A 24,090-nucleotide genomic window follows, 5' to 3' on the forward strand; every position below is an offset into this window, starting at 1 on the left:
ATTTTAAACTATAAGTTGCAACTTATGCATCCATGTTATGAGCTAAGTAATAGTTGTTCGTATCATCGAAAGTAGATGTATGTGAGTTTTATAAAGATGAAAGAGGGAGTATTAGTTGTTCTTAATAACACTGGGACTATTTATTGTTTCACATATGCAAATATTCCCTACAGAAGTGGTTTGTGTCATAGCATTAGTGTTTTTATCTTGTAGATTCATGGTGGCACAACAGTTGACGATATATCGAAGAAAGTGTTGTATGCCGAGCGGAAGTCAATTGAAAACGCAAACAAGTTTGGCAAAGATGTTTACACTGTTCTGTTTTTCGACGAAGCAAACACAACAGAAGCAATTGGGGTTATAAAGGAAATTATATGCGACAGATCTGTGGACGGAAGACAATTGACAAACTGCCCAAACTTGAAATTTGTTGCTGCATGCAATCCGTACAGAAGGTCTTTAGCTTTTCATTTTGTAACATTATTTAAGAATATGTAAAAACCTCTTTTTAAGGAACTATTTATATAACAGCTACATTTATTGATATCATATAATAAAAATCCTTTTTATTAAAAGGTATTTTGAGCAGTGAACATGTTTTGTGTTGTTAAATGATCGTATTTTTATAAATGATGGTGATTGTAGTCGCATTTTGTTATATTATAAAGAGAACTGACTATGTACTGACAGGCTAGAATATCTGCCTTTTCAATTTCTGTGTAGAACGTTTTGTACGGAATATCAGTTAAAATGGATCAAAAGTTGCTTCATAAACATAACTAGCACATTTTGAAGATGACATAACATCTTAAAATGGATAATTTATACGTTAAACGCATCGGGTTTTAAAAAGGATATTACGTTTTGTTAAAATGTAAATTCAACTGTCCTTTAAATTTTAAACCAAGCATTTTACGATGCTATGTATTCTACATACGTTTCATAGAAATAATGCTCAGATCATTGCTTATATACCAAGATAACGGCCGCAACTGCCCGGCAGTCATTAAAATATATTTGTGTTTAAAGGCAAGTATCAAAGACACAGAACGAAAAGACAATTACACTACAATTTTGAATGCTTGGTTCGTCCTTCTTGTGTTTAATGCATAGTTATAGTTGCATTGACAATTATGGTGAATAATAGCTAATAACGTCATTATTTATAATTACACATGTCGCTGAATACTAAATCGTCATTCGAATGCGGGAAATGCATCATATGTGAAGTTATTGATTAACGTATATTTTCTTTAAACTGAATTCAAAACTACATATACTGCAACTTATAACGGCAAAAAACTAGTCTGGTATTGTACTTTTGTAGAAGTGATATGTAGTACTGTTCTTTCTTTCATAAAACCATTTAAATAATACAAAAAAAATTTTATTTTGCGCCAATTAATGTACTAATAATTGTGTATGTGACAGAAACTTGAATATATTATTTACATTATAACGATTTTCACAATTTAAACAATGCCATAATAGTCGAACATATCACTTTATGGCGATAGTTGTGTATATACGTTGCTGTACTTAATGCTAATTCAATTTCAGACATCCCGAAGAACTTATTAAAAAGCTGGAAAACGCAGGCCTGGGATATCATGTTGATGCAGAGAAAACAAACGATAGACTTGGAAAGATACCTATGCGTAGACTTGTAAGTTTAAATTGATGATCGTATGTTTTTCAGGGCATAATTTCACGACAATACTTACGCCGTTCCTCAATTTCAAATTATTTTTCCTCAAAACAGCATAAGCTATTTCAAAATTACTCTTTTGAAAAGCACTTTCTCTTATTCATTATGTTGTTAAATATCATTGCTCAATATTGTTAAGAAACTTCTAGATGAGTATAACTAACAAATAATGTTAGTGTTCTATGTCTAAAGGCGTTTACCCTGTGCCATTAAACGGGGTTTATGTTTAAACGTTTGGCTACTGAGCTTGTTTCTGTAGTTTTTCACATAGGTATCAAATCGTAATCGCCATCTTCATAATAGCTCAATTAAAGTTAATTTTCAAACAACTAGCAGCTCAAATGCCGGTTTCGTTACAAAAAGACAATTGACAGCCCACGACGTGCTATTTGTGTCGATCATGTTCTGTCCTCTTATATTGTGATGTTGTCATTTAGGCTCTGGACCATTTTCATTTACACGCACATGTTTTTTTTTTACTAGGTATACCGTGTGCAACCTCTTTCCCGCAGCCTTCTGCCCTTTGTTTGGGACTTTGGTCAACTAAATACTGAGGTTGAAGTAATGTACATTCGTCAGATGGTGATACGTTACGTAAGTATAGTGACTTAATTTTTAAGTATTTTTTGTATTGTGTGTTTGGTTTTTATTTTTTAAGGAATCCGACCAAAAAGTATGTGAAATTCAGATGCTAGGTGCCCGCATAACATTTTGGTATTATTTGAGAGGTTTTTGTCTGCTGATTTGTACCATATGAAATACATGACAGGACGTGCACGATTTATAAAGTTGCCACAGTTTGTTAATTTGCGCTTTATTAAAACTAAAATCAGACATAAATGACATAATTTAATTTACATATTTATATTTCTGCTTACAAAACCCTTTCAAATAATACCAAAACAATACATGTATGTGGCCACCAGGCATTCAACATTAGCGTTAATGGAGCTATCTGAGAACTAGCATACTGATGGATTCCTCAATTTGACACTTTCTTCAATACTAGATTCAGGGAAAGGGACTCGACAACTCTGATAACCTCACCGTTGCAATTAGTGAAATACTCTCAGAATCCCAGGAATTTATGAGAAAGCAGAAGGTAAGACCAGTTTAAGTTATAGTAAATCAAACCTCAATGAACTCTTATTTAACCAAAAAGCACGAAACACATACTACGTTTCTTTTACTTGATGACTGAACTACAAAACGCAAAATAGCCATTTAATTGCATATTCTGGACGACATTAAAAGTGTTTAAACACATTGGTGTAAAAGGTTTATTGCTATTTTATTTTCTTCAGGATGAATGTAGCTTTGTATCGCTTCGAGACGTCGAAAGGTCTTTGATTGTTATGTTATGGTTTTACAAAACTGGAAAAAAGACGCTGTTTCCTGCAATGAATGAACTTCTTGGCGACAAACACGTAATGCATCATTTTAATGCTAAATGGCAATTAGATGTTAATACATTTCTTTTTTCACATTATAGACATTTTTTGTCTGATACAAGCATCAACGATTTAAGACTGTGACAGTCATGTTTGTTAATAGTTTTAGTTAAAAAGCATTAATTAAAACAGATAATGCAAGTAAGATGATAAAACCTTGTTTGTGCCTAACAAGCAAATACAAATAGAAACATATAAGAATAGACCCAGAAAATGCTTAATGAAACGAAGTAGTTCAGACAGAATTGAGAAGAAAGCGTTCAGTTTGTACAATGTCATCTTTCAACCTGCTTTTGAATATTTAGAGGAAAATAAGAATTTGATATCTAGTGTTTATTTTTTTTAGCGCTGAAGACAAATATCATACACAATGGCATGTAATGGCAAGCATATGGGACAAACTGTTCTCCGTAATATCTTAACAAGAATAATTTCTATAACTGTTGATTACGGCTTCCATTTGCGTTTCTATGCATATTTGTAGTATGCTTGGGCGAACAAATCAGTTTTCCCCCACAATGACAAATGCTAAACTCGCGAGATAAGGAATAAAAATATAACGTTTTAAGAGGTTATCCACTGGCTGTAGTTTGTCGTAATTTGACTGAAATTGGTGTTACGAATGCTTTAAAAGGTTTCTTGTGTGCATTTTTAAAAATTACGCCCAATCCAATGAAATACACGCACATATAGATAGCTCGATTATGTATATCCCTATGGCCATTGATATTAAACGTTTTGCAATAGCAGCTTTAATTGATATTTTGAAACGCCAGATTGTTTCTTATTGCTGATCTATATTGTATCAGGAAGTATTTGTATAATTTTGAAAAATTTGTAAGAATGTTTGTTATAATGTTAAAAGTGTTTAATTCGTAAAATACATACTAAATGCCTCTTATTTTCTTTCGCACAGAAATCTCCTGATGACATCTCTAGATCTCTTATTCTGGCTCTAGGAGTTTGCTACCATGCCTGTTTGTCAGAACGATCTTCATACAGAACTGCAATCGCGAGCAAGTTCAAAACACCATTAAATACCATACCAGACGAAAAGTATTTCCTGCAAGAGATTGATGCGTGAGTAATTTCTAATTTATGCATATGCATGGTTACAAATGAAGTGATACATACAACTTTATATAATATTGATTCATAAAATTTGCACTTTATAACTGATCGTGAAGCGTATATATCGCGTTATGAACCGTTGCAAATGATTTTGCTTTGTGTTATCTATACAACTATTTGATCTGTATTTTATTTAATGTTAAATCATATAGGCATAATTCATCATTTCCCATATTATCGTCTGTAATGGTAGAAAACAACACATTCTATGTCATTTCTTCGGTTGTTAAATGATGCTTACATGTGAAGAATTTGGATATCACACAATTGTATTCTGACACTGTCGGTATACTAGCTATATCAAGTTTAAATATTTGAGTATTTATTTATATGCATACACACATACACACGCACGCACGCACGCACGCACGCACGCACACTCACACATACACACTTTTTACGAATCTCAAATATCTTTTTTATTTTTGTACTTCTCCGCAGCTCTGTACGCATGGCACCGACAACTTATATACACGTAGATAAAATCCTACTTGGTTTGCTCTAAAAAGAAATACCTATCACCCGTCTGACAAGATTAAAGTTAGTGCATAATTTAGAGAATTAGCTGTATATGCTGAATAACATTAGTATTAATTGGTTAAACATTCTACAGTTTCATTATACTCGCATTGCACACCTAAATTTCTGCAATGTGCAAAACACATCGCACTTTAATTACTTATTGCCGACTTGTCCCTGGAGCTTATTAATAAATACAAATTTAATAAGCTAATGGAAACTACAGGGACAAGCCGTGTAGTCAAACAAGTAAGCGAATAAGCTGTTTAGAGGCACAAAGTGGATACCCAACATGTACTTAACGAGAGACACAAAACGTCACAAAACAACAAAGATTGATTACACATACATAAAACACATGCATTCATAATGTTTGGGCTAGATAAATTTTAATATCGACAAATACCATTTACATTTGTCATTACACCTCGTTTGCATATCAATTAATGTTTGTATACATAGGCACTCAAATGTAACATCACATATTTTTCATTTGTATAATGTCAGATATGTACTTAAACCTTTTATATCTTGATGTCGCTTGATACTTTATGGCAATAAACTCATAGACAACACTGACAAACTGTCGTGTTTTTATATCATATACAAGCTGCAAAAATAATCTTTGCATGCAAAAAAATACCGTTTGTTTTCAATTATCCTAGAAATAGCAATTATGATAATTAATGATCTAAAAAAGGCCATATGCTTTAGGGAAGTTCCTCTCTATATCATAGTTGTATTTTTGGCATTTCATAAAAGTTATCATCATACCAACATGGATCGACCTAATATGATTTTTCATAGATTTAAGTTTAATGCATTGTTTCCTTTTTCAGCTAGTGCATAATGAAATACATGTCGTTTAGCCCAAATAAAATCTATGAATATACTCGGTCGGGTATGCATTCTAGTATGTAAAACATTATTTGTCTGGACCGACACGTGGATCGCCTTGTAAATATTAGTTATCTCTTAGTTGCAATGTTTTTGCATCCATTGAGCTGTCGCAAATTTATACTAGTAGTAATACATTGTATTTATTTGATGTCACCGTCATAAACTCAATGTCCGGTTATTCGATTTATAATAACACACATCGGGGATGCAGGCAGGTTTGTTTTACTTTCTTCTTCGACATAGCGGCCTTTTGACAAATGCAAATGTGGGAATGAATCAAACATATAAAACAATTTATTTTATCTACGAATAGGTGCCAGTCTGTTTTCCTGAACAACGTAGATCTTGCTCAAAACATAGCGAGAAACGCTGCCTTGAAAGAGAATGTGTTTATGATGGTTGTTTGCGTCGAGCTACGGATCCCTTTGTTTCTTGTTGGCAAGCCAGGAAGTTCAAAGTCTTTAGCAAAAACAATTGTTGACGATGCCATGCAGGGTCCAAATGCGGCATATGACCTGTACAAGGAACTGAAACAAGTATGTACCTAAACAAACGGAAACTATTGGTAGCAGCGGTTCTAAAGTCTAAATGTCAGCGTACATGTGAAAAAATATGCTTAAATGCGTTAACTAGACGTTCGCCGTCTCATTTATCGCCACTTAAGGTATTAACATATTAGTTGATATAGTGATGCCATATCCAGAAAGCCAAATATGGTTACATCAAATTTAATGTTTTATGCTACCTGGGAAGACATTCGACAAACAAGGATTTCATTTTTTTAGGTACAAATCATGTCATACCAGTGCAGTCCTCTGTCAACTGCAGAGGGTATTGTTGGAACATTTAAGCAGTGTGCTGGACTACAGAAGAACAAGAACTTGGAGCAATTTGTTTCTGTGGTGGTTTTGGATGAAGTTGGTCTCGCTGAAGACAGTCCTAAAATGCCATTGAAGGTAATTTTTGTAAAAAAGGACCATTACACTTAAACTGTTTAAAAGGATTTCAAATGGCTAAAAGGAATAGCAATTTCATATCACAAAAATGATTACAAACGCACCAATGGAAAATTTAATTAAATGTGTTACGGTTCACTCAGTGTTGTTCAGAATAGGCATATTTTTGAATATTTTGATTTCTTTTCACACGTCTCTTGTTGAAGTACTTCTCATATATTTTTTTATTATTATATTGTAGACTCTTCATCCGTTACTTGAAGATGGATGTGACGATGACAGCAATCCTTCACCGGAGAAAAAGGTACAGTCTGGTATATTTTTGTATACATTATTTAATAACTATGTTTTATTTCGTGTTAACTGTATTGTAATTTTAAAGGTCTTCGGGTTAGTATAAATTATTCATGTAATTAATCGTTTGACTAATGATATTGTATTTTTACTAATTCAAAACATTTGACAACGTTTTACAAGTTGTTCTAAAGTTTTAGCATTAAATGTTACTAACTTATTATTTTCTTATTGCTTAAAAGCCTAGGGTTCCCTTTACAAAAAGCCAGACCATCTGAACGTGGACCTCTTGTGGTCGCTACTTATCTAAAAGCTGTAAAGCAACATTATTTAAAAGTGAATACAATCCCATTGACTTGCATATCCAAAAAATCAAAAATGCTTTAATTACACATCAAAAACAAAATACTTGAGTTTCTCAATAATTTTCTGAAACCGCACAAATACACAAGGGTACAAAATGTGAATACGAAAAATGACACGATGATACAAAATTATTCGGTATAAAGGTATTATACGAACACTTTAAATATATGCTTTATATATTCTAAGTCGCAAGATTGATTTCTTTGTTTATTATTATTGGACAGGTGTCGTTCATTGGAATATCAAACTGGGCTCTCGATCCAGCAAAAATGAACAGAGGGATCCTGGTTCAAAGAGCAGTACCTGATATAAAGGAATTGAAAATAAGTGCACAGTTAGTATTGTTATCACAATATAAAATACATGTTTTTACGCCTTTGTACATATTGTTTAAGGCGGGTCTTAGCTCACAATTAATACAAAACAAAGTATTCGCCCAAGGTAGAATCGGGTCTCTAGGTCGAGAGTAGTTTACTTACGTTTACTTTACAACAGTATTTTTAGCAATGACATCTTCGTAGTTACTAACTACCACCGACGTACAGTGCAGCATTATTGCTAATATTTGTTTTACAAATTAAATGTACGTATCCTACATTTCAAATGTGTTGTCAAATGGCTTAAACACTTTTTACATATTGCTTAAACAAATTAAAGAAGAGCTAATTTATGTTTAATTTATTTATAAATGATTTTAATTATGTTTAGCTATTGAAAAATAATGTATGAAAAGCGAAGACTTTGGTCTTAGATCTATTGAAATAGTTTTTGACTCCTTAAAATTTTGACCCGAACCACTTGTAGGGGTAGATCAAATTTGCCTAAACACTATCTTATCTTTGTTTTTCAGAGGAATTTGTGACACTACTGAAGAATTGAAACATTTAATGAACCACGTTATTGGACCACTAGCAGATTCCTACCTTGAAGTGTTTAAACTTGCCTCGAAAGAACGGCGGGAATTCTTTGGCCTCCGGGATTTTTACAGGTAAAAATATGTGTCATAATCACATTATCAAATATTATACCTTACATAAATGTTTACATTCTTTGTATGTAAAAGGTCGATTGGTTCGTAAATAAATGTATTTAAATAAAAATCAACTGCTATGACGTAAGCAATCTAAAGCATATTTTTATCATGCTAGATTGCTTGGTTACAGTTTCCCTAGGCATACTACTTTTCTACTTTAAAAAGTAAGGTTTGAAACAGAAACTTACATTTTAATGCACTTGTGTGTTTAGTGTTACCGAATGATATTTCTTTTATAATTTATTAAAATAGATACAAACAAATTTGTCTTCATCTTGACTGCAGTGTTGATCATATACTGCTTTACCTGAAAATAAATAAACGTCACAAACTGACAATCTAACACATGCTTCTCTCAAAAAACGTAAATGAAATAAAAACCACTATAAACTTATGTGGGAATAAAGCTATGCAACATACATAATAATCGATGTCAGTCAAAATGATATTTCACATTTTATCAAATTATCAAATCATTTACGATGCTGTCATTTTAAATGCATGTAGTGTTTCACGTGATTTTATATTATTAACTCTTTTACCAAGCCTGATGAAGATGGTGTACTGTTTTGTCAAACGTAAAAAGGAAAAACCTACGTGGCCACAAATTCTCTATGCGATAAAACGGAATTTTGGTGGACTTGACAGCGTGGATCCTGTTCATACATTCAAAGACAATTTGAGAGCAGTGGTTTCAACTGAGGTGAAATATTGTAGTAATTTATACTATTTTATATAGCACTTTTTTACATAACACACTGTATATATATATATTCGCCAGTAATATATATTTTATGAAGGTCGCATTTTATTGTATTTATAACGCAATTTGCCTCGTTCGCAGGAACACCCAGACGAAATCGATACGTCGCCATCAGGCCTCATCCAGGCTTGTCTGTTCGATATTCACAACATGAATATGTAAGCTTTGTTTTAGACCTTTAAATGTATTTACCTCGTCCATGTTAAACTATTATTCAGCCTTGTTTATATTTATGGCAATAAACGTCGTCTAATAATTATCAAAGGTCAACAGATTGCTTTAAAAATACAGTTAAAGATTCTTTTACTCTTACTATGCCCTTCCATTGTGAGCTATCTAGCTAACTATTTGTTGGATAACCATATTATCAAAGGTAAAAAAATCACAATCTGATTTAAGAATAGTTAAATACATAGTCTAGTATAGGGCCAAGCTCATGAGCTTGTAAGGTTAACTCGTGGATATCCCGCTTGGCCCTGGTTAAAAAGTCAAAGTAGTTATATAATTAACTGTATAATTACAAGACGGGAACTTATAATACACTAATAAACTATTAATAATTTATTAGAGAAAGTAGATATCTTCTGCTCCTGACTGAAAATTACGGAGCACTGACAATTATCCAACAGCAGATATTTTCTGGACCACATGAACAGAATTTACCGGAAACGATTTTCGGAAGCAGTTTCCGCAGTGACCAAGAGTACACCCAGGTATAACCTACCGTTTCATGTTTATATCGTTACATACAAACAGGATACTTCATGGGTGTTGGCCATTCCATTACAAATTTATTTTTTTAAGTTTGATAAATGTCGGGTTGCATACCACCAATGTGATATTTTATTTATAAAATAAATATTAATAAAACGCCGCTAAACAGCTCACATGTTTCAACTATCAACACTAGTTTTATATAAAACATAGCATGGTGTTATTTCATGTTTGCGATGTCATTTATGATCTAAAAGACAATCCATATGTTTTTTGTTTTTTTTTATGTTTAGATTTGCCGAAATATCAACAGAATTAAAGTCTGTATGGAAACAGGCCAAACAGTTATTCTTTTAAATTTGGAAAATCTTTATGAAAGCCTGTATGATGCTCTAAACCAATACTACGTGAAGTTTGGAGGTGAACGATTCGTTGACCTCGGCCTTGGAACGCACAGGGTAAAATGTCCTGTCCACAGAGACTTCAGGTACTTAAAATTTTCCTCGGATTTAAGATTATCTGACCTATTTGAGCTACCAACCTTCCTTTTTGTAAAGCTCAACATTTAATAAGATAAAAGGCAGCGGTTTTTCAACTTCCTAAGATTTAATACATAAATTAAATCAGTGGTTAAATAATAGCATGAGGAAATAAGATAAAAATGGGCTAGATCTAAAGGTGTTCACTCCCACACTCTTTAACCAAGATATTGTTTAAAAGCATTAGGGCCAATGCCAAACCAACATCATACAAGACACATAATACCATACGCATCTCTGATAATATCGCCATTAAGCTCGGAGTAACTGCCTTGACACGGTCAGTGAAAACTTAGTAATTTACCGGCAGCTTAGTTAAGTTTAAACATTATTTGACAATGATTTTGAAACAAGTTATTACAAAATTATATTAACCACGGTTGTACGCACGATGTGATGCGAGAGTATGGACATGTGTTGTTGGGTAAACCGGAGTACCCATAGGAAACGCACTTGTGCGGTTTGGTGATCACAAGCCAAACTCACATGTGCCTAGGTGGGAATCTAACATGAGTCGCCTGGATGAGAATTATGTGCGCTAACCACTCCGCTAACCGGACTACTGGGAGCTTAAACCAGTTTGTGAGCGTTCAACCCCACTATTGTCCGAACAGCAGTTGACAAAGATATTAGATCATTCCAGCGCAGAAGTAAACGTCAAAAACAAGAACACATATGACGAAAAATGCTGTACTGCGGTACTGCCTGGGAATGGTCAATGGAAACCCAAGTTACCAATACATATGCAGCGAAGTCTTATACGTCATCTAAATTGGTACTTTTGAAATAAGGCATCATTCTTCAGGAATTTACTCTACATGATAATGGATCATGCTTCTTTTAAATCGATAACTCTATGTTATCAAGCAAATATTTATTATATTAACAATAATGCACTGTTTTTGCAGACTTATTGTTGTAGCTGAAACTAAAACTGTTTATGAACACTTCCCGATACCACTCATCAACCGCTTGGAGAAACATTTTCTGAACATAGACACCATGTTGAATGATGAGCACAGAGACCTTGTCAAAGAGCTAAGAGCGTGGTCAATTGAGTTCACGAAACCGAGACAAAGACATATGAGGTATGCGTCCAAATGCGTTTTTTTTAAATCTTCGAAGCGCAGCATATGTTACTGCGCACTTAGCGGACGTCCTTGAAACTTTGGCGAAACATATTCAACAGGAATGGGTTATTCAATTGATTATTTAACGAATAAAGTAATTAAATAAATGTCAGTGTTGAAAAGGATTGGTTTAACCTAACATTTCCAAAGGTATTATATTAGGCCTTTATTCACAAATTTTCATATTTTAATACTTTGTAGAGGGAAGCAGACGTTGGAGGATGTGTTTGTGGGCTATCACGACGACACATTTGCTGCGATCGTCTTGTTTTTGTGGGACAAGTTCGCTACTGAAATCCCTCAAAAGGTAAAATACTTATGTAAAACACTACAGACACAAGCTCACTAGCTTTTAAACATAAAAACGGTTTAATGGCACTGGGTAAACGCCAAAGGCATAGAAAACAAAAACAAAATATTCACAATATGCCCTTGGTACTTTATGTCAACTTTCTTACTCCCAGACTTTAATGTTAAAAGCATGTGATTTATTTTTTAGCTCTTGGAAGAAGGCAAAAAAATATTGATGTGGTGTGCTACACCAGAGGCGATGATTGCGCGTGACGATGATTCCCTTATGGATATATACAGTACAGAGCAACAGCATGAAAGTTTAGAAGACTTTTTGAACGTGAACATAACACAAAACAAACAGAATCAGCGTAGATCATTTACGCAGGTGATCATACAACCATACTATTTTAGAACTGTTTTAAATAAGTAATATCTAAAATGACAACATGATAACAATCTATTTATCTGAGCTGACAAGTTTCGTCAGTATTTTTACAAGTAGGAACCTTAGATAGATATGATTTATATGATAGTCCTTTATTCTCATAATTGAATGACAAACGGTTTTGTTTCTTTGATAGGTTACAACGCATTCTAAACTGATGGCTGGGGTACATAAAACTATGTTAAGCACTGCAACAGATATATCCCAGAACAATACATTGTTGCTGGAGTCGCTTACGTCGTTTGATACAGAACAGGAGTTTACAACAAAATTGAAGTAATTTAACAAGAAATTACATTTTAAGCAATAGTTTTAGAAACATTATAGTAATTGAAAACTGAATAAAGTTGAACAGATGCACGTCGATCACTACGTCTTCCTGGCTGGACAAGCTCTAACACTGCGTGTGTTTTTAAGAACGTAAAAATATCATATTAATATATACTTTATTTATGATAAGAATCGATGGCAATTGCTCTTAAGAACAAGAACAACATTTTTAATGTTATGTACTTGTTGAGCATATTTTGCAATTATACTTGTTATGGTATATTTAACTAATAGCTTATATACAAACGTTACAAGGCCTTTGTCGTTGCAGACAACACGTAGATCAACTTGAAAAGAACACACCGAGCTTACTCGTTGTTCAATGCGAATCTGGTGACAAGAATGCAAACCTGATTGCCTGTGCAAGATATTGTATTATGGCCGAAGTGAAACATTGCACAGACATTCATGTTGTGTTCATAGTTCAGCTTCCAAGAAAAGCTGGTGGATCTTTTAAAGGATTCCAGGTGAAACTACTTATCCGAATTGAATTACTTGAGGACTTTAAACGCTTTATTCGCTAGAATGCTATCTTTTTGGTAAAATGACGAAGGTTCTTTTACTTGAATATATCATTGATTGATAGGTATATTTCGTGCAGTGGTTATGTTTTGGTCCAAGACGATTTCTTAATTTGCTGATTTTAGGTCTTAACCCTACAACCGTTTAACATCTTTACAATATTTATGCGAAAAACTACAGAAGAAAAGCTCAGTAGCAAAAAGTTTAAACATAAACCCGTTTTAATGGCACTGGGCAAACGCCAAAGACATAGAACATAAAAACAATCACAAACAAGAAAAATGGAAGAACAGGACAAATCTTTAATAATGCTTCTTGATCAACGTAAAATTATATGAATCATTGACCAAAAGAGTTTGAACTTGTTTAAATTGCCTTTTAAGTGACGACTTTATAGATAAGTATTGAACAACCTTTCTCATTTTGGGGGTAATTTATAGATAATATGAATTGTATTATTGTAATTGTATTATGACGCAGTGCTTACAAAATAAGAAATACAATGAGATAAAAATGACAACAAAATTTCTAAATCATGTGAAGAAACATGAATAAAGAGCGGATTCAATACATAACCAGCTTGTAAAAAAGTCTCGCCAATATAATATCCACGGCGCTATGTACATTCTACCACTTGCCAAAAGATAAATAGCATTTTAGGATATTATGGTTACTATTTTGGATCAGTCTATGCTTACCATTATGTTTTACAAACTTCAAGAGCCAGTATTGGTATTAGTATTAAACATCGTGTCTGTGTATGCTTACATTCGTACGATTCGATTCAATTTGTACGATCATATTATGTATATTTTAAGTGCGGGGTCTGGCGATCGGTGCATATAGATGAAATACATAGTGACGAGGAAAGTACACCGCATATACGTGATCTAAAGGGAAAGGCATTGAGTGAAGTTTTCAGCTACACGGCAGTTGAAATCCAAGAGAAGCCAACAACCGTACACAGGTAAAACCAACTATGTTTAATCATCTAGAATAAAGTTCAGAAAAGCAACATATTTCCTAGGTTGTTAAGTTTAATGAATTAATTGCGCTATTGTTTAAATACAATTACCTTTGTAAAATAGGTCAATAGTATACAGTTGTTGCATGGACATCCGTGTGACGGTCTAAACAGTTGTCCCGAGGTGGAAGGGATGATTTTTGAACTGTTGTCCCGAGGCCGGATGGGGACAACAGTTTTGATTGAACCTCTTGTTATTTGCCATAGTATGCTTGGGTTGGCTTCGTTATTAAAGCTTATCGTTTCGCTTAATTTTAGTGTGATATTCTGTTTCTAATAAATTTAAAGTACCCTGGGCGTTTTCAATTTTTAAATGATCTATCGTTGAAATAATAATTGCATGGTCCGTTCTAAAAAATAAACTATTTATGTCGTGAACATAACGTTATGGTGGACGTTCTCCTTTTCGTCGGGCAATAATGCCATCATCGCCTTCACGTAACGTTATAATCTCACGGTCGAAAACGACGCTCATCTTTGCGGGATCGAATGTCTATAGTATCATGTTACTATATATAGTAATATTGGGATGATTTAGCTATAATCCAATAAATGACCAAGATAATTACATTTAACTTTGTAACATATTACCAGGGACAATGAGCACATATGTTATAAAGTTAAGCTTCTTGTTCAACATAAAACAGACGACCACTAGTTTTGCACTTTTACTATGGTTCAACCATTGAGCAAGATATCAACATTGAACTTTGTAAAATTCTATCAGGGACAATGAGCACATATGTTATAAAGCTATGCATCTTATTCAACATAAAACAGACGAGCATTGTTTTTTGCACGTACACTATAATTCAATAATTGACAAATATATAAAATTATGCTTCTTGTTCAACATAAAACAGACGACAATTGTCGCTACACGTATACTAGTATGAAACAACGAAGTCAAGTAGAATCGACTGTATCTTCTTCAACAAAACAAACAACAAACTATTTACGTTTTAGATGTATGTAATTGGAATCAAAATTATTTGGGAAGATTGGGAAGATAAGGGATCGGGCTAGTCCTTGCATACGGTTAGTCTTTATTGTTTTAATAGTTTTTTTCATTGGCATTTAAGCAATCAAGCAGATGGAGACACATCAGACACAGATGATAGTGGTGATGAAGCAGAGACAGAGAGAAAAACTACTGACATTGATGATGAAGAAGATGCTACTGCTAAGAAAGAAACTACTGATAGACTTGATACGTCACAGAATACAATCGAGGGTCTCATTGTTTCTTGCGTTCAGTTAGCATTATCCCACGTGAAAGATGTAAAAGAAAATCGTCATCGAGAAACAGAGAGAATCGATATTGTACTGAAATGCTTACAGAGGGACAAGAACCTGGGTGCGTAATTCGAAAGATTTCGCTTAAAAACGATATGTATAACTAAACAATATTAGTTTGTTTATTATGCACAATTTCATGGAGTTTAATAGTGTTATGAACTGCACCTACCTGTACGATATTGTTCCTGACAGACAGAAGTACCCACGTTCTCAATAATACTTTCATACGAAGATAAACGTATAACATATGATCATTAAGTAATCAAATACGATCAAACTCATGAAAGATTCACGCAAAAGTTTGGTATAAACTGTTTTTATTTTTCAATATTTGGTTAAGCTCGAACTGATTTAGTCTAAGTTTTTCACGTCAAGTTCACCAATCTTTATGTTTGCAATAAATGATAATAATACAATTGTGACTACAGGAAAAAGACCAGTAACCAAAACCTCAACAAAAACCCTGTTCATATTCATATTGTTAAGGCCTAACTGTCACTGAATGATAAACACACGACGTATAAACAACACAGAATGACCACACATGCACCAACTTATCCATTTGTCATTTTGGCGGCACCGCCATTAATTATATACAATATCTATTATATGAGTACTTTATCTCACACTATTTTATATATATACGATCTAACAGCCACTAACACAAACTTCTCTAACAATAGCCGCGTAAGACAAAATCAATATCATTGAAAGTATGGAACAAGCTATTTATTGGTAAATATTGGGCCAATTATTTAACTGGGGCTTAAACTATTTAAGGAGTGCGCAACCTCACACATGCCTAAATAATTTCAACAAAGTTCACAAAACACTGCCACAAGAAAGACATAACGAACATTCCGTAAGACGAAGGAATAACAATTCAAAATATTTAATGATTGTTATCTATTGATAAATACTGGGTATCGCTTGGAACACTCGATGGGAATACTCAGTATTTCAATGTGGGCTTCAACCAGAGTTTTTATATCTTAAGCTTAAACATAATTAGAATCGGAATATAGTTCAACAGTGTCATTCATGATTCCGATTTCTTTGTTTCGATTAAAAGTCAATATAATGCATTCTCTGATCGCTTGATTACATGAAGGTCATGTGAATGTTCTAAATAGATTAATCGTTTCCGTGAACATTGAATATCGGAGTCGAATGTGAACGTTTATTTTTTACAACACTTTCACATTGTTCAGCTAATTAATGTAACAAAATAATATAATTTACCTTAAAGTGTATAAATATGTTAATTATTTCATCTGTACATTCTAGACAATGACAAAGTCTCGTTTGTACGTGGAATTCAAGCATGCCTTGCAAAACTATTGAGGGAAAAGGAAAACGATGTTCAGGGTCAAATAGAAGCGAGAAACTGGCTAAATGCTGAAGCAAGTGCATCAGAGGAAATTGCAAAAGCTGGGACATTCCGGTAATCCTATTGTATTGATTTAAACAACGTTGTTTTTTGTCAGAACTATGAATAATTTCAAATGAATTATCGCTGAAGAATATTAAAACCAATTATAATTGCTTTTTTTTCAGTCGCTCTTGCGTGAGAACAATCATGTCAAAAGTGTCACCTATTCTTGCTGGATTGATTGGATACATTGATACGAACAAACAGTTGGATATATTGTATGATGGAGAGGAATGGAAACGGGGGTTATTTTTACAGTTTTTGAATACCCCAGATGTTCTACGATTGCAGGTTTGACCATGTTTCTGGTTTGTGATTGTTTGTTTTAGTGTTATATGGCGTTAACCCTGTGCCATTAAACGGGGGTTATGTTTAAACTTTCGGCTACTGAGCTTGTTTCTGTAGATTTTATATAAATATTGTAAATCAATAACACATTTTTTGAATAGTATCAGTTTTTGATGAACCATTACATTCTGAGAATATCTAAAAGTCAATGAGCAGTCCTCACGTTTTTTCTTTATATTTACATGTAAAACAATGTCAACACATAAATGCTTTTTCAGTATTCCGATTTGAGATCGCCTACAGGAAGGGAAGTTCAAGATGTCATCGTCCAAAGGACGGGGTGTGATGGACATATCTTTGATGCTGAGTTTCCGTTCTCTTGGAGTATTATAGACTTTGTGAATGAAATCATGGGTGGATCAGGTAAATCATAGTGGTCAACCAGGACATAAATTGTTCAAGTTACACTTATGTGTCACAAAATGTACCCTGCTTGAGCTAGACAATGACTTAAAAGGTATGAGACGTTCCGGCGTAACGAAACTGAAAAAGCAACTGTAATTTCTACTGTGTGATATAATGTTATAACTATATAGTTGTTCAGACCTCAGGTCTAAACCAGAAAATACCCACCACGCCAAACTCTTCATTTCAAGTATGTAACGCTGTATACCAATTACCGGTGATCACAGGTACAGTGTATCTTTTGATTGACTTCTAATCTTACAATATGTTCGGCGACGGTTGTTAGGAGAGATTTGAGAGTGAGCGTTTATATATTTGAACACACAACAGGTATTCATAAACCGTGTTGTAGATTCGTGTGTAGTAATAGAAGAAATGCAACAATCACTTACGATGTGACAATTCACGGGGCGCGTCGAAAATAAGAGCTTTCAATCATGAAAGCAGATCAAATATATATTTATAGTTGAATGCAATGTTTTCATATTATATCACAAAAACGTCTTATGGTAAAGTGCTCAATGTCTGTGCTAAATTTGGACCACAAAGCCGGTCACCAAGCCGGACATGTTGGTTTTCTCCAGGTACGCCGGTTTCCTCCTCACGACAAGACCACACTCACGCGCAACATTGTACCAACGAGAGTAACACAGTGTCATAAATTTCTTCACAATCGTTGTAAAATAAAAAAATGTTTAAACTAAAATTCGACATCTCTTTGCGGTCAATAATTATCAAAAGTAAGAAAGAAAGTAAGGAGTTGCCTTTGAAATGACAGTAAAATGAATGACGTTAGGTTCGCACACAGAATATTACTCTGTCAATGAGGGTTTTGATAGCAATGGTAAATCCATCTTTTATCGGTAGAACGTTTTTTATGCGTGTATGGTTTATTTGTGATGTTTGTATTTGTGCTAGTGATGTTTATTCATTTGTGACTCTAGTTCATTTTTCTTTGGAGCCTTGCCTTGTGCCTTTGAACAGGGTTTCCTTTTTGAAATCTCGACTACAGGACAACTGTATTTCATTGAATTATTGAAAAAATATACTGTCAATTATCTTGTCGGCTTTTCTTTGAGCAAAATACTGATATCGATATGTTTCTACATAGCTATGCTGATATAATTAAACAAATCAGTAACGAGTCACAATGGCATTTCGTAAGTGATCATGACATTACAAACAGTAAAGCCCTAGTTTTTGTAGACAAACATCTGTTCATAGAATATAAACATAGAACAAATAGAAATGAAGGCAAAATTATCAATTTGTTATATTTAGTTAGTAGTTATTCCTTAATTCTGCAGGTATATCAATGATTTAATTGTGTGCCCAATTTAAACTTATGACTTCTAACTTTTGCACAAGTTGGGAATAGTTTGACAAATGTGAGCGACGTAACGTCTTTCTAATGTTTACTACGTATTTGTTTATGAAAAGCTCCTTATGTACTCGTTGATTGTAGTATCCATCTCAAACGTTATTTATATATAAATGGTATGCCGAATGTTTATTTATATCGTATAAGTACCTTTCCACCCATTCTTCAAACATACATATTTCTTTCGGTAATGTGTTAATTAATGTTTATTTTCATTAGCTGAACAGCTGTCGGTTTATGCAAACATCATGCGAAATAGTTCAGTTGGAAAAGTGTTAGATGGTCTACAAGGTGATGGAGTGGCAATGATTCGTCAAAACGGTATTTCCGGAAAGGTTTTGGAGTCCTATATCCATGACTTTGTTCATACAGTTTATCGAGTCGAACGCGAAACGGAACTGAAGGTATGGTTATTTCGACAATTTAACTTACTTGTGCAATCTGGAGCAGCATAACCTTTATCATGTTTTCTAATATCTTAAATGTTTCGAATGCAAACAATATATATGATAGCTTAAGGAATATGTTGCATGTAATTGTGTTCAAAACCAAACGAAATTAATATGCATGGACTTATAACATATCATCAATTGATTCTCTTTTATCTCGCTTTAGCCAGTACACTATGGAAAATCAAGGCCTCAATATGCAATTGTTATTTAACCTTTTCGCATGACGATCCTTTTTTTACCGAAAATTGAATAAAATATTTTTTGGCGAAGAATGTGTCATGTGATAAAATAAATCTTACATTTGTTGAAGAACCCTTTATATAACTTTTCCTTAACTCGGCAAAATGGCAACTCGTGTAAGATATGATAAAATAATTGATGAATGTGTTTGGTTAACTTTCCGAGGCCCTGCTGTGCTACTTTTTTATTTATGTTTTAAAATTTATCTCAAACTTATTTATTAACAGGTTGTCTCAAAATACCTTCAAGAACGGGCGTCTTCAGTTCTGAAAATGAGCCAAAGCGATGATGAGAAGGACATACATTTAGCCATAGTGTGTATCCATTTTGCTTATTTGGATGACAAAGATGCACTATTCGAATTCCGCTTCTTGAACACAGTTTGGAAAGATTGTTGCACAGCTATTATTGACATTCCAACTACGTATGAAAAAGGAGGATACGTACGTAAACTATCGACTTTGTATTATTATACGGATGGCCTTAACATATGTCGAAATATGCTGCCATCATGATAATCAATGGCCGTGTTAAAAATATCAAAATTGAGTCTCCGCTGTCGGGAATCGAGCTTTGACTTTATTTGCTGGTACACTACTGCGCCACTGCACTGCATATATATATGTTAAATATGTGCGACTATATATAAAATACGTAGTCGTATACAACGACTTAAATTTACTGATTACAACGCTTATGTGCTTGACAATTTAATTGTTGTTTATTTTTATTATTTTTAAATATATATTAATATGATACAAAGCATATCGAAAGGGCAGGTTACATGGTCAATCTTTAACACAGGTTAATACAAACAAATAAAGTTTTGGAAGTGTGTTGTTTTAAGAGTGAATAAATGCGTGACACACCATCACATACTGCATAAATAGGATGGTTTTTATCTTCTACAGTTTTGTGAAAACGTATGTTGTCAATGTGTATTATTCAATTCAGTTCAATTTCAATTAACTTAGTTTATTCAAGTAAACAAAGGACACTGGCCCAAAATACACATCATTTACAAAAGTAATGTAAATGCAACATAAGTTATATATTTATCATGTTAAACAGATGGAATAGCTTGTTAACTTTAATATTGTATTATCATTTTCAGTAGACATTTGCTAGGACAAATCATTTAAATAAATATCAGATGAATACCGATTCAAAATATATTGTCTGCAAATACTATCGAATTTAGGTCATTGAAAGAATGCGTGGTATTCACAATCAGTAACTGTTAAATTTTTATTAAGACAACATATATATCTCACATCTTGTGGACTATTTATGTATCCACCAAGTTCTATGCTTAGTTTATGGTTTAGACAGCGAAATCTAGCAAAAGCAATCTTATATTTTAATGAAATTTCAAGATGCTGGTACCTTTCTGTAATTAATAATGTATTGTACTGTTTGTAATGGTGACAACTGAATTACTAACATTATTATGCCAGTTTTGGACAAAACAGTAAATCATTCGTTGTCTAAAAGCATGTATAAATAGATATATATTTCCAACATCTTGTGCAATCGTAATGTATGTTATTAGATAACAAAGATTTATCCGGAACAGATGAATTCAGAGATTTACCAAAACATTGAAAACCTGTAAAATCTGTATTTTATTGAACATTAAAATCCTTTAAATTCAGTATGACTTAAAATTTATGTTTGAACTTTTGCATACTGAGCTTGTTTCTGTAGTTTTTCACATAGGTATTAAAATTCATTGCATGCAGCGCCCTAAGTTTCGGAAAACAAAAGAACAAAACAAACATAAACATGTTTGATAAATAAATCCATTTCGAGCCTTCGTTTTACAAGCACATGTTAAAACAAAAGCTTTTTTGCATCATCTGGTCATTTACAGGTCTATTTGAAAAACAATATACTGTCGGTTCGAATAGTACGCAGAGTCTGTCTAAATATCAATTTAACATATCACAAAAATTTATTAAATGTATTGCGTTTCCTGCCACAACATGCATAAATTAAACCATATACACGCTCCTTACAATGTTTAGTGCAGTTTTCAAAGATTGTCTGGGTTTGTTTTGGTGAATGCATAGTCCATGGAGTACACATTGTATTATTTAAACATGATATTGGCTTAACTTAGGCTAATACGCTTGTCCCTATGATTTCCATTGTTTTGAATTGATTTCCGTAAATGTATTGATATTTTCTTTTTTGCAGTTGGCAAACGGATTAGCGAAGCTTCTTCATACAATAAAACCACAAAAGTCTGATTTGACGGATCGGGTTGCAATGATAACCTGGCTTCACAAGGTTCAGTCATGTCGACCTGCTGTTGAGAACGTTCTTTCATTTCTCACCAAAACTGATGAAAAACCAACGGAAATAGAAGATACCATCACAGTTGCAAAGTATTTCTTAATATATATTTTTATGTTTATCAAATACTACCTACGGAACAGTGCAGTACAAGTAGACATTAACTATATTATATCACTTGTGGTTACGGAACGGCATAAACTTAAACCACGGTCATTTGCAGCCTTACCTCTTTTACAATGAAAAGTCATTTTGGGGTAAATGTCAAATAGGTATAAATAATGTCATAAAAACAATCAGGTATGGCAGGTATTCACTCTTACAAAACCGATACGAGATTTCGTTAACAAGTGTAGTTATTAATAAAGAGTACGTGTTTATTTTTCGGCTTTTGTACAGTCATGTATTTTCTAATGATGCATAAGGGAAATTAAGACACAACCCTTTTTTACCACTAGGTCAATTTGGTGTCGAATATCAGTTATGAAGCTGTTTATTGAACATGTCTGTATCTCTGAAGATGATACCAAAGCAACAGTCAAACAGTGTTCGCCCCTTTGGAACGTAAGTATACGTTATCTTTTCAATAGATTTGTAGCATCAGTGATTAAAATTCAGTATTTATAAACATGAGTAAAATATGTTGAATTATATTTCAGAAACTGGAAAAGGGAAATATATCTTCATTTAAAGAAATTACCGGTCTTGAGTCGATCGAAACCTTCCTCAAATTCTGCAGCAAAATCGCAGGAAAAATATATTTGGTGTAAGTGAGACTTCCATTTTGGACTAATTTGAGTATCTTACTCCTCATTGGATATCAAAATGTGTCGACTGAACTGCAATAATCTTACATTTGAATCGGATGACATGAGTTAGCTCAAGTGTTTTTCGCACCGTAACTATTCACTTATAATATAGATTTGAAAAAAAAATGTCTAAATTATTGACTGTATTGCAAAGAGCTTGCTTCCGCTACTTTCCTTAAAGGAGAAGGTCACACCCCGGAGTCAGAGGTGAAACAAATGATTTAATATTTGAAATACGCATACCAGTGTAACGTTATTTGGTAAACGGTTAGTCCTTACAACTCGTTGGATTTTTAAGTCGACTTCTTACTTTGTACATTACCAAATAATGGCTGTAAAATTAAATAATTATTTAAATAATTAAATCATATGGTTTTGTTTTGTTTTGATCATTAAAGTCAAATAAGTGTAACACGATATTGCATTAAAAACAACAACAACATTTTCTATGCACCAAATTATATTGTGCGCCTTTAAAGCATATCAAAGGAACAGAAAAGCACTACAATTGTGTATATACCATCAGTAGCATCATCAACATCATCATATTGACAAACATCATCATCAGATGTAAAGAAATTCGAAAAGGACGATATTTATAATGTCCTGGTTTGACCATGCTGATGTTTTTGTTGACAAAGGTAATGGTGGTGGTGATGATGATAATAGTGTTGATGATGATGATGATGATGATGATGATGATGATGGCAAATTCTGCAATCAATGTTCTTTTTTTCAGAAATTAAATATGGTTTTACTTCAAATATTATCAAATGACTACTCACTTGTTCTTATAGTCAATTTTTAAATAAAATAACAGCAGAACACATGTTTCGTCTTCGCATCTTCATGGCCAATGCCACATTTACTGTAGTCAGTAATTATTGTAAAAGTTTAATACTAAGTGCATTGGCTGGTTTAACATAAATGGTAATTATACACGTAGGGACGAAATGGCATGCTGCATTTGTGGCACAAATATAGAAGGACCTCCAGTTACGTTGCCATGCAAACATTTGCTCTGCAATGGGTGTTATAACGAAAAGATTGCCTTGCCGCAGGCAAAACAATGTGTCGACTGCCAAGAAGTAATTCCAGACACCTGGAGTCCGGAACAGTCTCAAGAAAATTGGTACCACCTTTATATATGTTCAATTACATTGTTATATATGCAGAGCATTTATACACCATTTACGCACACTAAACCTATGGTATATCAAGTAAACGTTTAAAAACTTTCGCCGGAGTTTTACACACTTATTGCCCCTTAAACATTGAATATTTACTACGAAATAATATATCTCCTT

The 24,090-nt window shown here is 33.4% G+C and overlaps 1 protein-coding gene across 1 annotated transcript in view; it reads left to right on the forward strand.

The window, feature by feature from the left end:
- Nucleotides 1-24,090, forward strand: part of LOC128243372 (E3 ubiquitin-protein ligase rnf213-alpha-like) — a 77,333-nt gene that overhangs the window by 41,724 nt on the left and 11,519 nt on the right. Inside the window, exons 41-71 of the mRNA XM_052961127.1 lie at nt 214-455; nt 1,561-1,666; nt 2,192-2,302; nt 2,718-2,810; nt 3,013-3,135; nt 4,076-4,239; nt 6,023-6,245; nt 6,495-6,665; nt 6,907-6,969; nt 7,550-7,659; nt 8,176-8,313; nt 8,905-9,061; nt 9,203-9,279; nt 9,690-9,834; nt 10,129-10,322; nt 11,283-11,462; nt 11,706-11,811; nt 12,004-12,183; nt 12,380-12,519; nt 12,845-13,040; nt 13,914-14,062; nt 15,202-15,476; nt 16,706-16,862; nt 16,976-17,141; nt 17,417-17,561; nt 19,204-19,388; nt 19,904-20,119; nt 21,876-22,066; nt 22,433-22,538; nt 22,634-22,740; nt 23,730-23,915. Coding sequence (XP_052817087.1) covers nt 214-455; nt 1,561-1,666; nt 2,192-2,302; nt 2,718-2,810; nt 3,013-3,135; nt 4,076-4,239; nt 6,023-6,245; nt 6,495-6,665; nt 6,907-6,969; nt 7,550-7,659; nt 8,176-8,313; nt 8,905-9,061; nt 9,203-9,279; nt 9,690-9,834; nt 10,129-10,322; nt 11,283-11,462; nt 11,706-11,811; nt 12,004-12,183; nt 12,380-12,519; nt 12,845-13,040; nt 13,914-14,062; nt 15,202-15,476; nt 16,706-16,862; nt 16,976-17,141; nt 17,417-17,561; nt 19,204-19,388; nt 19,904-20,119; nt 21,876-22,066; nt 22,433-22,538; nt 22,634-22,740; nt 23,730-23,915 — 4,802 coding nt within the window. The remainder of the gene's footprint in view (nt 1-213; nt 456-1,560; nt 1,667-2,191; nt 2,303-2,717; nt 2,811-3,012; nt 3,136-4,075; nt 4,240-6,022; nt 6,246-6,494; nt 6,666-6,906; nt 6,970-7,549; nt 7,660-8,175; nt 8,314-8,904; nt 9,062-9,202; nt 9,280-9,689; nt 9,835-10,128; nt 10,323-11,282; nt 11,463-11,705; nt 11,812-12,003; nt 12,184-12,379; nt 12,520-12,844; nt 13,041-13,913; nt 14,063-15,201; nt 15,477-16,705; nt 16,863-16,975; nt 17,142-17,416; nt 17,562-19,203; nt 19,389-19,903; nt 20,120-21,875; nt 22,067-22,432; nt 22,539-22,633; nt 22,741-23,729; nt 23,916-24,090) is intronic.

Source organism: Mya arenaria, chromosome 8, assembly GCF_026914265.1.
Source record: "Mya arenaria isolate MELC-2E11 chromosome 8, ASM2691426v1".
NCBI lineage: Eukaryota > Metazoa > Mollusca > Bivalvia > Myida > Myidae > Mya > Mya arenaria.